Genomic DNA, 15875 nt, shown 5'->3' on the forward strand with positions numbered 1-15875 from the left:
ACCAGAATGTTAATGAGGACCCAGAGTTAGGTAAGGAGTTTAGTGGTCACTCCAAGTACAGCTGGATTCATAGGGTGTTGGAAATCAGGAGTGGGAAGTAGTGGAATACAATTGACCTCTTAAAAATATTGCGCTTCGGGTTTATTTCTTTGAACATAGTTAGAATTTCCTTATCGGTCGAACAACATCACTGTCTCCCCTCCTTCGCTCAGGATATTTGTTCAAGCTTAGATTTGTTTGCTCGGGTTGACAGCTTGGGAGGAGTGTGTGACAGTTGGCTAGCGCTGTTGAGGCCAAGGCCCAGCCAAGTCGCCGCAGGAGTCGAAATCTCATAGGCTGCCCCGGACTGCCCCGATTTGGCACCGGAAACAATTGGGCCCCAGGCAAGGCCGTGAGTCTTAGGGGAAGGGGAAACTTGGCTCCCTCCAGTCTAGCTCCGCAGTATCAGGCCGCATGCCCTGCAGGCTGGGAGCAGTCAACTGCTGGTGTCGAGTTAGGACTGGACTAGGCAGGCGGGCCTCTCGGCCCACAACCTCTGCGCGCACCGTCCGTTCTCCTGCACCCCGCGCCGGGTTTTGAGATTTGCTCACAGTTTTATGCCCAGCCCTAAGCAAAAGGCACCCAACGTCTCCCGGGCCCCTCCCTTCCTCTGGCCTCCGGTTTTGCAGCAGGAGCTGCAAGGCGTTCTGCTAATGGAAGGAAAGTCCTGCCGACCACCGCCGCAGGCCTTGCTCCTGCCGCTAGGAATAGCGTCGTCCGGGGCTAGCCCAGCGTAGAGGCCGACGCAGCCCGGGCCTTGCCGCTTTCAGAAACGCGAATTTGGCGACTGCCTCTGGGGCGACGGCCTCACCGGCCGCATTTCCGGGCTCAGTGCCGGGGTTGCCGCACCCGGAACACAGCCGGATGCAGTAGTAGGTGTATCAGTTGTCTGAACCGGGGTACTACAGCTCTGCGGCACAGACAGCGCGGCGGCTCGGAGTGCGCCGCTGGGGGCGGGGCTTAGCCCCGCCCCAGCACTGAGCGCCTCCCCGCCGCCTCCTCCGCCGAGTAGGCCAAGGGTTGGGCAATGCTCAGCGTCCACGCCTCAGTGGGCCTTTTGCAGCAGTTGCGAAAACCCGGAACGAAGGTGTTGTTGCCGTGCGGCGGAGCGGCGCCGCCCCTCGCCGCACCTCCCCGGCAGCCTTCCGAGGCCTTGCTGGGCATGCTCAGTCGTCAGGGCCGCTTCAGCTCTCGGAGTAGGAAGCTTGGGGCGCTGGGCTGGTGAGGACCCGCGGCGGGCGAAGATGGAGACCTTTACCAATGGTGAGTGGCTAACCTGAGTCGCGGATTCCCGGGCTCTCAGGGTCTAGAGGGTCAGTTGTGGCACGGGGGTCGGGCTGCAGGCATCCCCGCCGCGGGTTTCCCAGGCGGGCCGGGGGCGGCAGAGGGGCCACGGCAGCTGGGGCGGGCGTGAAGGTCAGCCCTCTCCCGGGGACCGGCGCCGAACCACCAGGTGAGGTAGTCCGCAAAGTTTGGGATGCTTGCGCCGTGGAGGGGGCGGCGGCAAAGTTGGCAGCCGCGTTGTTCCCGGGGGAAGCGGCCACGGCAGGGATAAGCTGCGGCCCGAGTGAAAGCCAACTCGTGCAGGGAGCGGGGGAGCTGTCCGCCCGTCCTTCAGCGAGCAGCCCGCTTGCTTTTCCGTAATAGGGCGGGGTGGGGCCGTGGGGCTGGCAGCGTGATTTAGTGCATCGCAGGGAAGGAAACTTACCAAGGTCTGGCTAGTACTGCTCCGTGCGGCGAAGATGCTGCCCCGCATTGCCACCCATCTGCCTGCTGCTGCTCCACAGGACGACCAAACTTCTTTTTACCAGCTAGGGATATTGATCTTCTAGTTAGAGACCCACTGAGTATCAATGGTCCCTGTCGGGCTTATATCATAAGGTGGCATGGGGGTGAAAGTCAAAGCAGTCTGGCCAGAAAATAGCCATGGCTTGAGTTTCAATATAGAGGTGAGATGTCTCACCATTTTATGGTGTTTAAATATATAATATATGGATTCCTCACTAGGATATAAAGTAGGAAAACTGCTAATAAAGGGTAGGACTTACTGAGATTAGAGGATCCACATTCTAGTTGGCGAGCATTTCCAGTGCTGTTGGTTACTTCAGGTAGGTAGAAAATCAAATTAATGGGAGAGAAGCGTATTACTGTTTGGGTGGGTTGCTTGCCACTTAAGGAAGTGGGCGGGGGAGGGGACACCCACTCTATCCACTCTTAGGCCTAGGCCGGACTTTGTTGTGTACTTTAACATGCTTTACCACATTGCTAGAGCAGTGACCTACTCATTATGTTCTCCTTTCCCTAATTCAGGATGCTTTATTCTACTGCCATCTTTCTGTCTGCAGCGTTTAATTAGGCTTAGTAATGACAGCTTTAACTCCAAGTTTCTTTCTCATCTGTGTTCTATTTGTAATTACCAAGGCTCTAAGAATAGTCTGGTAAACTTACCCAAAGAATTAAGGAAGATTTGTACTGAAAGGCATCATCGAGACCATCTAGTAATTGACTGTAAAATACGCTTAAAAGAGGTATTAAATATTCCAAGACGTTTTCTTCCTCTTAGGCAGAATTCTTGGAGCCTCCTTGTTTGTAGGATTTTTAAATATGAAATTTCACTCATTTGAAAACAGTGTCTACACAGGAGTGAGTCATTTATTTAATCAGTTTTATCGGTGGTTGACATGCTGAACCTTTCCCTACAGAATTAAGTAGATTTTCACACCTTGGAGTTAAAATCTTTTCTCCTCCCACAGAATATCACTTTTTAAGATGTATTTACAAATTGTCTCATTTGGGAGGACCATGGGAAAACCCTAGAGAAAAGAGACAAAAGTTCAACTTTCATATAGGAAGTTGTATTTCTAGTTGTAGAAAGCTACCAGTTTTTCACAGTTGACGTTGGAATTGATTGGCAATATGTCATTTTAGTTAATGTTATTTGTCCTCCTTTAACCAGGAAAGTAGGAACTACACCATATAATGTAAACAAGACCTTGGATATTGCTAATTTAAGGTACTTTGCAGATTTGAAGGTGGATAAGGTATTTCCTTTAAAACTTTTGAAAGTTTGCTGTAGGATTTTCTAGTATCTTCAAATATATAGTGGAAACTATATTTCTGTAGTTAGGCTTTTGAGTGCAAAACATCAATGTGTAATTCTATAGATATTCTCTTACAGACTATCTGATCATTTTACAATTTATGGTTGAAGGACTTATTAAGCTTAATATTGGCCTTAGTAATTGATCCTCCTTTAGTAAACCTTTCTCATTTACATGCGCTTGTATGTCCCTTCATAAGGAGGTATGTATAGATGTATAGTGAAGTTTCAGTAACCCTGGACCCTTGGCTTTCCTAAAATACTGTCAGCAGTTCATTGACTGACTCACAAGTCCATAAAGTAAATGAATTTAGTCTCGTCATTCCAACTCCAGAACTCAGTGACCTCGGTAGCATTTTCTATAATTTCCCTATTTTCTGTGAAATGTACTGTTGGAGTGACTCATTTTCTTGAGCCTTGTTCTCTGCCCAAAGTAATAGGTTCATGTATTAATAAATATCTTGTGTTCATCAGTTTGGTTAATAACTGTTGCAACCCATTTGAAATTCATGCTTCTAGAAAAGGCCTATAAAGATGGACTTTAGTGCCAGAAGTTCCTATTTGGCTCAGGAAATAATATTTTTTGCCTTGACCTTGAGAGGGACTGTTACTGCACTGAAAGCTGGACATCTGGTCTGGCTCTGGTTTCTCTGGTGACTTTTTATGGGTACAGGAATGTGTTAACTCATACTTATGATTGGTTTGATAGGAGCTGCCTCCTCCTGTTAGGCAAGCAGAGACGAAACTTTTAGGAGAGTAGTGACCTGTTGGCTTATTAACACCACAGAAAGTTCCTGGAAGCTAAGTTTTCTAAGAGATACTAGATTAAGACAGCTAATTACTTGATGTCCTTCTACCTTTCTTCTCATTTGCTTGAGATCTCACAGAATAACTTCAATTTGAATTAAGAGATGCTAAAATTCAGGGCTTAATTGCAAAATCTGGTTAAGGAGGCACAGGGTCAGGCCTGGAAATGTCTGATTGCATTTTGATGATAGTAGAAATACTCATTTAAAGAGGGTTTGTGGGAAGTTTGTCAGGTAAACAAAGAGAGACTTTACAAACATAGGAGTGAATTAATTTTCTGTTATTATTTAGTATATATTTTGCTAATAGATACTAGTTTTTGGTGTGATTACAGGTAAATCTAGTGGTTGGAAAAGCAACAATATATTGAAGTGCCATAACTAAAAGCTTAGTAGAGACTGTCATTTTTATATGAATTATATAGCCTCCACACAAGTCATTTTATTACTGAACAGTGGCATATAATCAAACAGGGGAGACCTTCTGTCTTTCAAAATTGTGTATGTTTGTTTTCAGTTTAATATCCAGCTAAAAGTGTTTTTCAACTTTTAGAATGGAATCCTTGACAACAAATTATCTATATATGGGTTGTAAAGCAGTATAAGGTTATGATGCCAGTTTTATCCTATAAATAGCAGTTGTTTTATAGATGTGTGTATCTCTCTAAAAACAGCTTTTATAGTATCATCTCAGAAACAAGAGCTTACCAAGTACTGTTTATATGTTCATTTACATGTATACGTTTCTTTTTGTTCTATGGTGAATTACTTCTTTGAAGGAAAACTTTTTAAAGTTTTTCAGTAATGGAACATGAATTAAATTTTGTGTGTGTGTGTGTGTGTGTGTGTGTGTGTGTGTGTGTGTGTGCGCGCGCGCGCGCGCATGTGCGTGTGTTTCTGCTCCTGACTTATCTTTTAAATTTCAGTTGGTGAAATTAAGGGTTAGCCTGGAGTGATATCTCATGCCTTAATTTCAGCAATCAGGGAGACAGGCAGATGATCTTGGTTGGCCTGGTTTACTTTGCAAGTTTCAGGCAGACCAGGACTAAGAAGTGTGAGATCTTACCTTAAAAACCAACAATAACAAAACAAGAACAATAAAAAAAGAAAAAGAGCTAGCTAGCATAATAATAAAAAAAGAAAGATAAAAAGATAGCTAGAAAATATTAAAGTTTAAACCAGGAAACAGTGTTAGCAAAATTTTGTCTCAAGACAGAATAAAAGACAGCATATTTTAGAAACTATTATAGCAATGATTGTCATTTATCTGTCTGTGATCTTTGAGAATTCAATCTGAATGATAGAAAACTAAAATGATAAAGAGTTATCTTATGAAAAATCTAGAGTTGATTTCCTGCTCAGTAATTCAGTCACACAGCTTCTTTTAAATGCTCACTTTAGAGATAGGTTTCCTGCTAGAAGAATTTCACAAGCATATCATCAAATAGTAGTAGCCCAAAGAAGAAATGTAACTTTGCCTAAGATAATATTCTAATTGTGAAAGAAACCTGCAGAATTGTTTTTCTAACCTGTTCATATGGCATTTGTCACTAATAAAGATACATTTCACTAATGACACATTATACATTTATTAGAAAACATCATTTTTATCTTTTTCCAAAACAAAACCAAGACCACCGTGGACTTTGGAATAAAGTCAGAGCAGGACCGAGGTTCCTGGCAGTTTGTGGGTTGGTGCAGCTGTGTTCTGTCAGCTACTTGGTGTCTGGAAAACTGTAAGGGGATTGGAGTTGAGCTCCCACTACTAAGGAACAGCCCCTCCCCCAACCCCCTTAAGAGACACCCTTTCTATATATGGAAAACCAGGAATAGGAATGAAATAAAGGAAATTTTGGAGCCCTTATGGTGTCATAACTCTTTTTATATCTAGTGACCTTTGTAGAGAATGTTAGGTGTTGCTTAGTGGAGAGCATTGAAAGTAACAACAGAGAGCATATGAAGGGCTGTCATCAAGGAATAAAGGTGTTGGCAGGAGAAGGAAAGAGTTTGCTAGGGATTTAACTTTACTGCCATCTTTTTTTTTTTTCCCAGTCAGAAAAATTCAGTTACTTTAAGGTAGGACTATTTACTGTCTAAAATATTCTATATTTGAAAAAAATAAAAGATAGACAAGAGTATAGTCCCTTTCCTACCATGATAGCAATCTTTCCCTGTTGGTATTGCTTGATTTTTGTTTCACTTTGCTGATGGTGCTTATGATCGAACAAAGAGAGCTGATTGATTTTAATTTCAACCTTAGCATCTAAACTAGGAAGCCATTTACCAAATAAAACTGAGGCTTCCAATGACATTTTCAAAAACAATGGAGTGTTAAGTTTAATTATAAGGGACTCTGAAGTTCTTTTCCTTCTCATATATACTGCTTAGTGAAAGACCTCCTGGGCATTCCACATATTTCTAGAACAGAGTCACTGAAACAAAATTTGACTCAGTTATCTGTATGTCTTGGGGGAGGGACAGGGTCCTAACCTCTTTTTAAGTTACAAGGTTCTACTGGAGGAGGCTGATTTATTGGGGGCAGGGGAACTTAGAGAAGGTTCCTGATGTTTCTTTGGGGAGAGCTTCTTCAGTTGAGGGGATAGGAGAATGGGGAATGCAGTGAGAAGTCACCTCCTTGGATTGCTGTATTCCATTTTCTTATAGCAAATGATGGCTCTTTGGAAGTGTTTCCCAGGCAACTGCTTCAAGCGTCATAAAGGAAATTCCTGATAGCAGAGGAGGCTCTGAGTATTAGTCTTGTGCTCAGGTGTGTGTGTGTGTGTGTGTGTGTGTGTGTGTGTGTGTGTGTGTGTGTGTGTGTTGTGTGTTGTGTCATTGTCTGCTCACAGTCTGTGCTTTACTTCCCTTGAGATAGTTAGTCTTTCTTCTCGAACCTGAAGCTCACTATGTTTTATGACTAGGCTGGCAGCCAACAAATCCTGGGGACTCTCCTGACTTCCCTCCTACAGTTAGAGGCTCATGTGGCCACGCCCAGGGTCTTCAGAGGGAAAAGTGGTTCTGATGAGTCAGACTCAGGTCCTCATGCTTGTACACCAAGTGCTTTTACTCACCGAGTTACCTCTGCTACTGGGAGCATGGCATTTCTTTCAGTTGAAACTTACTTTGGAAGATTTTAAAACAACTAACAGAACACTCATTACCCAAAAAGTGTGACATCATCCTAGAAATGAGAGAAAACTTGCATAGAGATTAATAGTAGGGACTGGGGAGAGAGCTAAATGCCTAGGAGGCAATTCTTTAAGTTGGTATTGTTATAGTGATATTGATACAGGATATAATGCTTATCCAGTTTTGGTTAGCAAAAAACCATTTCATGGTTTGGTTAGGGCAAGTTGCTGTGGCCTTTGAGACTGGGTAGGAAGAACTGGTTTAGATTTACCAAGATTCTATATACGAGCTTGGGCTGGTCTGTCTATAGACTTAGTAATTCTCTGCTCCTTGCACTGGATGCTGTGTCAGCCCTTGGAATGCTTGCTAGTGTCTCTTCAGTGTCTAGAGCAGTGGGTAGATTAGGAAGACAGTTTAGGTTGAGCATACTGGACTGGGTGCTACTCAGTGGGCATGAGAAGTGTAGTATTCTGTTATACAGCAGCTTTACTTGTACAGGGATTATTGAGAGGGTCGGTACAATTTTCAGCTGGAGGTTGCATAAAGACAAATCATTGAATCTAAATATAAAAGAGTCTCGAAGTAGAATAAGCACAGGTTTATTAGATGCGATTAGTTTTGCTCCAGTCTAGTTGTTCATTGCAGATGAACACAGATTTATGTAATTGCCAATTTTGGAAACACCAAAATACTAGATATTAAAAGTACTAAACGCTGAAGAGTTTACATAATCAAATGACAGTGATTGATTAGTTTTTTTAAAATGTGGTTACAGTCTTAGTCTTTTGAATAATTATAGTTTTTTTTTTTTTTGGATGGGTTAAAAACTAGTACACAGGTGATTGTAAATTGGTGAGAAAATTACTATTGGTTTGTTGGTTTAAGATTGTGCTATACTTTGTATTTTATTAGTTTGATAAATGACATGAAAAGTATTTCAAAAAATTATCACAAAAATATTTTAATAAGTTATCTACAAAATAATTACTTGATAAAATATTTTCTGTCAGGAGCTTTTTATTTATATTGAAATGGTATTCATTTCCCTTATAAATCCCATTATTGATATTTATAAGTGCATTTTCCTGTATCTCAGCTTGAGTTCCACTTTCCTTGGCTGAGCTTATGTGTAGGGTAGCATGTTTCAGAGCCCATGAAATTCACTGTGAAATGACACTATAGCTAGTCCTTTATTCCATTGTCAGAGTTAAAGTTTCTAATTTTTTGTGGGGGTAGAAGAGGACATATGAGTTATGTAAACATATACTATAATTATAAATGTCTTAAAATTCTATAGTACCATTTTTAAAATTTGGTTATGAGCTACAATTATTATCATGAAATCAATTGTTTTCCCCCCTACTTCCATAAGAGCAACTCTTTTTTTTTTCTTTGATTTCTCCACATTTTTTTCTTAGTTTTATTTTATTTATTCACTTTATATCTCACTTATTACTAGGCTCCTGGTCACCCCCTCCCTCAGTCCTTCCCTCCATGCCTCCCTGCCCTTCTCCTCTGTGCAGGTGGGGGCCTCCCAGGCATCCTCCCACCCTGGTAAATCAAGTTTCTGTGGGGCTAGGTGCATCCTCTCCCACTGAAGCCAGATAAGACAGCCCAGCTAGGACATATCCCACGGACAGACAACACCTCTTGGTATAGCTCCTACTCTAGTTGTTCAGGACCCACATGAAGACCCAGCTGCACATCCGCTACATATGTGTGGGGAGGCCTAGATCCAGCCATGTATAAGAGCAACTCTTAAGTCCAGTTGGTTCTATGATGTGAAACTAGCTTTCATGCGTGTGGTCACAGCTTCAAAAGGAGACAGTGAAGAAACAAGATGATGAGAAAAACAAAATTAAAAAATTTACATTTTGGTTAATATTAGGTAAAATCAACTTAAGTCCTGTAAATCAGTTTTCAAGAACAACCAAACAAATTTATTATTTAACTCGTATCCAATAATTCCATCAAGCTTAAGGTTAATCTTTTGTTTTGAAAATACCAGGAACTGCTCAGGAAGGATCCTTTCTAATATAAATTTTAAAAAACAACACTTTTTATTTGTTCTTTGAGAATTTCATGTATATGTACAATGTGTTCTGGCCAAATCCCTTCCTACATTCCACCTTCTTTCAGCGCCCCCACCCCCATCTTCTTCTGTCTTGTCTCCGTAACTTACTGACTCCAGTTAGTACTGTCCCTGTGTGCATGGCCTGACCCTTCACTGGAATATAGACTAGTAGTAGCTCCAAAACTGGACCTGGGGCCTTGCGAGTCCCTCCTCAGTCCATGCTAGAATTTTGACTGTCTTGACATGGAGCCATCTCTGTTGTGAGTAGCCATGCCATGTCCTAAAGAAAGCATTTTTTAGCACCATTTTCAGGCTCTTCTGTTCTTTCCACCTCTTCCTCTGTGATAGTCCCTGAGCCTTTCATGGTGGATGAAAGGTAGATGTTCCATTTAGAACTGAGCATAGAACTAAATTTTGATGCAAATTCTTGGGTGCTGTTTAAATTTCTTTAGTTAACAAACATTCCTCACGTTTGCTGGTCTTTGCCAATAGACAAATATTTTATAGTTTTTGTTTTGTTTTGTTTTTTGCTTGTGTCTGTTTTCTAGATATTTTAAAAACATACCCTCACTAATAAAACATAAAACTTGTGTTTTTACCATATTTTAGCTTACTCCAAGCTTTGTTCTGAAATAGAGAGTCTAGATAGGATTGTGGCCTGGCTCCTGCCTTTGGAAAACTTACAGTGTGCAAAGAGTAACTTTTTCACAGCCTCTGAGCCCAAGCTAACCATTCTTCTTGAGCACTGTTGAGTTGAGAATTATAGATCCCTTCTTGAAACTTGATCTTCTCCAAGTGCATTTGGTTTTGTACTTTTCTTTATTCATTGTGGAACTCTATGAATCAACCTTAATTTGTACGATGCTTGCACAGTATAGTTATGGTGAGCAATTCAAAACGGCTTCATTCAAATTCTGGCTTTTCTCTCCCTGTGTAAGGAATTTTTGACTTAAAGATGTTACAGGATGTTTGTTCTGAGTTTAGAAACTAAGTTTTACTGAAAGAAAAAAGCCACATGATCATCTCATTAGACTATGAAAAAGCCTTTGCCAAAAATTCCAACACCCTTTCATGATAAAAGTCTTGGAGAGAGTAGGGATACAAGGGACAGAACTAAACATAATAAAGGCAATTTACAGCAACCCAATAGCCAACATCAGTAAATAGAGAGAAACTTAAAACAATTCCGCTAAAAACAGGAACAAGACAAAACTGTTCTCTCCGTAATATGGTACTTCAAGTTCTAGCTAGAGGAATAAAACAATGAAAGGAGATCAAGGGGATACAAATTTGACAGGAAGAAGTCCTAATATCATTATTTGCAGATGATATGGTAGTATACATAAGCAACCCCAAAAATGCTACCAGGGAACTCCTAGAGCTGATAAACTCCTTCATCGAAGTGGCTAGATATAAGATTAAAAAAGTAAAAGGAAAAAAAAAAAGGCTGTCCTATATACAAATAACAAACAGGCTAAAAAAGAAATCAGGGAAACAACACCCTTCACATTAGCTACAATAATATAAAATATCTTAGGGTAACTCTAACTAAGCAAGTGAAAGACCTGTATGATAAAACTTCAAGTCTTTGAAGAAGGAAATTGAAGAAGATAACAGAAGATAGAAAGATTTTCCATACTCATGGATTAACATAGTAAAAATGGTTATCTTATCAAAAGCAGTCTATGGATTCAATGCAATCCCCATCAAAATCCCAACACAATTCTTTAGAGACCTTGAAGGAACAATACTCAACTTCATTTGGAAAAACAAAAATCCCAGAGTAGCTACAACAATCCTGTACAATAGAAGAACTTCTGGAGGTATCACAGTCCTTGATCTCAAGCTGTTTTTATTAGCATAAAAACAGACACATTGATCAACAGAATTAAGACCTACATCTATGGACATCTGATTTTTTTTGATAAGACAAAAATACATAATGGATAAAAAGAAAGCATCAACAAATGGTTCTGGTCTAACTGGATGTTGACATTTAGAAGAGTGCAAAGAAAATTAGAAATTGATCAATCTCAAGACCCAGCTATACCAATTCCTGGACATATTCCCAAAGGGCACTCCTATCATAAGGACACCTGCTCAACTATGTTCATAGCAATAGTCATAAACTGGAAACAACCTAGATGTCCCTCAACCGAAGAATGGATAAAGAAAATGTGATATGGTTATATAATGGAGTAATACTCAGCTGTTAACATCATGACATCATGAAATTTGCAGGCAAGTAAGTGGAACTAGAAAAATCATCCTGAGGGAGGTAACCCAAACCCAGAAAAAATACATGGTATGTAATCTCTTATGAGTAGATATGAACTGTAAAGTAAAAGAAAATCGTGCTACAGTCCACAGGCCCAGAGAGGCCAAGCAACAAGGAGGGCCTAAGGGATACATGAAAAGGATCTTCCAGGGAAGGGGAAAAGAAAGATTTCTGCAGGTGGACTGGGGCTGGCTGGGTTTGGGAACAGGAGAGATCAGATGGGGAAGGTAAAGAGGGAGAGCAGTGGTTGAAGAAAGAGTAGTTTGATTATATTCTTGCTGTCTTAGTTATTGTTGTATTGCTGCAAAGAGATACCTCAACCAAAGCAACTCTTAAACAAAACTAGTTGGAGACTCGTTTACAGCGCTACAGGGTTAATTCCCTGATCCTCTTGATGGGAAGCAGGCGGGCCTGATGCTAAAACTATATTTGAGAGATTTACTATTCTCATACACAGGCAGCAGACAAAGAGACTAGGCCCACCCACAGTGACACACCTACTCCTGCAAGGACAGACTCTATAATCTTCACCCAAACAGTTCAACTCCCTGATGAGTTAACTATTCAAATATTTGAGCCTATTGGGAGCCATTCTCATTTAAACCACCTTACCAGCCATACTGAGATTTTTGAAATATTTGGAATGAATTTTATTTCTCTTGTTTAATGTTTTACTGAAGGCTCTAGGCAGTGCAGGATCTCTCTTCTCCTCTCTTCTTCTCTCCTCTCTTCTCTCTTCTCCTCTCCTCTCCTCTCCTCCTCTCCTCCCTCTCCTCTCCTCTCCCTCCCTCCCCTCCCTCCCTCCCCTCCCCTCCCTCCCCTCCCTCCCCTTAAATGAATGTAATGTGAATTACTACATTATTATCATTATTTAGTAGATGTAGAACGTGGTTTAATCTTAGATTAGATATTAAATATAGTTTATATTATAGGTAGGGTTGAAATAGACCAAAAGAATGGTCTTTATGTGACAGTATAAAGTAAACATGCTTTATCAGCTAGCACTGAGGCTTGTGCAAACATTTGTACTGTCAGAGTTAGGTCAGCTGTCTCCTGTTTCTTCATGGGAAGCTCAGTAAACTGGTTTTACTGATTCATTTGTGAGTGTTCATAACTGACATTATTTTTGGTGAAGGAGTATAACTTGGTAGGAGCTTTGGCTCTGAGAATACATTATGAATTTTGCAATTTATTTTCCTACTTCCACGCTGCCATGATTTTGTATCTGTTTTTCTGTCTTGTATTCTTTTTTCTTCACAAAGATATTTTGAACTTGAGGAACTCAAGGGTTTGAAACGTTAACAATTGCTCTCTTGCTGAACTTCAGATTCTATGCTTTATAGAGAGAAGACAATACCTACTAAAGCACTGTCTAGTGTTGGGAGGTTTTTATCTGAAAGGGTTTCAAAGTTTAAATTGGAAAGTGAACCAGTCGTTTCCTTTTCATTTCTCATCTCGTATGCTCATTTCCTGCCTAGAGCTGTTGTCCATTTATAGCCTAAGCAGTGTCGTTAAATCAGCTTCTCTTCCCATAGTACTGGGGGGCATTTTGTCTTCATTAGAAAGCCACAAAAGCAGTCCCCAACCAATTAGATTCAGCCTTTAAAACTAAACTTCTAATATTCTGCAGCGCTGTTAAGACATGAGCGGGTGTCACAGAATCTTAGGTATAGCTTTGTGAAAAGGTTAAAGAAAGTGAAGCCATGTTGTAGCTGTTGATGACAAAGGCTGTGGAGAGGCAAGGATGTCAGTGATGTAATGGAAAGACAAGTGGATTAGTTGATTTTGAGCTAAGGTATGAAACCATGAATTTTACCCCTGACTATCCAGGAAGAAAACTTAGAGAGCATTTTTATCATGATGTTAATCTAATGATAAAAATCAATGGACATTTTGAGAAAACAGCCAAAATATATGAACCATAAAAATAGTTTGTATAAATTGTTGAAATGTACATTTTGGTACATGATATTGTGAAGACCGATTCACCACTGAATTTTCCCTGGAATTTCCATACATTCCTGCCTCCCTTACTCATTGTGCTCATGGAGTGGTTATATTGGAATAGAGTAGAGGCAGTATATTAGTTTTTTTCCCCTATAACAAAATAACACACAGTAAGTGACTTAAATTTTGTGTTTTGATGAGTGATAAGAATTTTTTAAATATTCTGGGCATATGAGATAATAACTATATATATATATCTTTGTACAAGTATATGCAATAATAGTTTTCTGTGTGTGTGATGTATTTGTTCATGTGATTGTATGGGTTTGTATGCATATATGAATAACAGCAGTAGATGTTGGGACTCTTCCTTAATAACACTTCTCACCTTACTTCTTTGTTTCATTGAGATTCTTGAACTTGTAAGTATATATTTTTGATCATAATTGTAGTTTTGGACTATTTCTTCAGATAATATTACTGTAATATTTTTCTTAGTATTTTGGAACTCCAAACTACATGTATTTTAGCCCATTTGGTATTGTCCTACAGGTGTTAATATTTGTTTACATCATAGCTCTTTTACTTGGCATGATGAGCTGTTTCTCTGGGCCACGGCAGGCCAAAGCCAACCATCTAATTGTTTCTAGCAGGTATTTTGCTACACTTATAAGAAGACTAAGTAATAAAGACAGCAATGGAAACTAATATATTTTGCTCCTTTGATTTTTATCACATAGATAACTCATAAATTTCCTTCCAATATTTTTGTTACTTCATTAAAAAATGCTGGGGCCCTGATTCTTTGACATCATTCCATTTTGTTCTTGAGACTATTAATTAACATTCTGCTGCTGTGATAAATACCACAGGCAAGACACTTTACAGAGGAAGGGTTCTGTAGACTTGCAGAGAAGAGCCCCTTAGCTGGTAGGTGGCAGGCAGCAAGCAGCAGACATAGGCATTGGAACAGAAGCTGAGGGCTCACATCTTGAATTGCTTGGAGAGGTGAGGTGGGGAGAAGTGGGGAAGGAGGGAGAGAGGGATAGAGAGTTTTATTTTTTCATTATCAATTATATTTTTATGGACTTATACACCACAAAAAGAAAAGAATATGACACATTTGAAACTAGAAAAGAAATTAGCTTTATATCATCTTTAATGACTCGTGACATGTGTCCTTTTTGCATGATAGCCTTCCTCATCCCTCTGTACTACCTTTCCTTGATCTCCTTTCTACATATAACACTACACCCACACGGAGTTACCTTGTGTAGCATCCTTTTATAAGGGCCTCAAGTTTGTCTTCTGAAACTCCTTTCAATGTAAGTAAGCTACATGACCCCTCTAGTTCTCAGACACTGTAGGTTGATGGACAGTAGAGGGAAAACTCCCTTAAGGTTTTAGGCAATATACTAAGAATGGTACAACAGAAGGGAAAAAAGCCTTTTGGAAGACATTCTCATTCTAACCACTACAAACATTGCTCGGGTATTTTTGTTTTGTTTTATTTTCTTGATTTTAGACATTTTTTTTTCAACTTAAAATTTTAATTTAAAAAAATTTCTCCTGAAACTTTCATTTTCATTTATCTTAACACATTCTACTTTTATTTCAGATCAGTGTTATAACAGTAGGTGAAAGCTGAAAGTTCTGTCTAGTCTTGAATGCCTTTTATATGGAAAATGAACATTTTCTTAATACTTTGTATGTAAAGTAGTCTTGGATTGTGACTTTTAGGTTATTAATGTTATGGAGTGTAAATTCAGTATCTGTTTTAGTTCTTTGGAGGAGAACTTCAATATTTTTATTTTAAGAGACATTCAACTTACTCAGTTCAGCTCTTAAAACCTATTTCATTTTGTGTGGACAGCAGTTCCAGTATCAGGTCAGTTCTCTTGGCCTTTGCATGTAGGTGTTAAAGATTTGTAAACACTTCCATGGTCTGATCCTGGCACCTGGTGGTAAATTAGTTAAAGGGAGTTAAAGTTTCAAGTAGGACTTACAATTTTGTCAGGTGTGATGGTATACACCTACAATTCCAGCATTCAGGAAGTAAGCTAAAACTGTATAACGAAACTCTTGTTTCCAAACACACACACACACACACACACACACATTCTCTCTCTCTCTCTCACACACACACACACACACACATATACACACACACTCTCACACACACATTTATACACTCTCTTTCACACACACACACACACACATATATACACAACACACTCTCTCACACACACACATATATACTCTCTCTCTCTTACACACACACACACACACACACACACACACACACACACACACACACACCCCATAAAATTTTTTGTCATCTAATCTTAAAGAGATTATCCAGAATTAGCCATTTGAGCCCTTTGAAGTCAGAGATTTGTTAAAATGTTAATATCATACAATACGAGAAAGAGTCAACTGCTTTTGCTGGATGCAAGCAGTTTCTAAGGTATGGAAAAGCTAGAGATGAGTTCTTGTGAGAGC

The 15875-nt window shown here is 39.9% G+C and overlaps 1 protein-coding gene across 1 annotated transcript in view; it reads left to right on the forward strand.

Moving 5' to 3' along the window:
- Positions 1-620: 620 nt before the first annotated feature.
- Positions 621-15875, forward strand: part of Lnpep (leucyl and cystinyl aminopeptidase) — an 85828-nt gene continuing 70573 nt past the window's right edge. The window contains exon 1 of the mRNA XM_032893142.1: positions 621-1302. Within this exon, the coding sequence (XP_032749033.1) occupies positions 1284-1302 (19 nt within the window). The 5' untranslated portion in view covers positions 621-1283. The remainder of the gene's footprint in view (positions 1303-15875) is intronic.

This window comes from Rattus rattus, chromosome 2, assembly GCF_011064425.1.
Source record: "Rattus rattus isolate New Zealand chromosome 2, Rrattus_CSIRO_v1, whole genome shotgun sequence".
Lineage (NCBI taxonomy): Eukaryota > Metazoa > Chordata > Mammalia > Rodentia > Muridae > Rattus > Rattus rattus.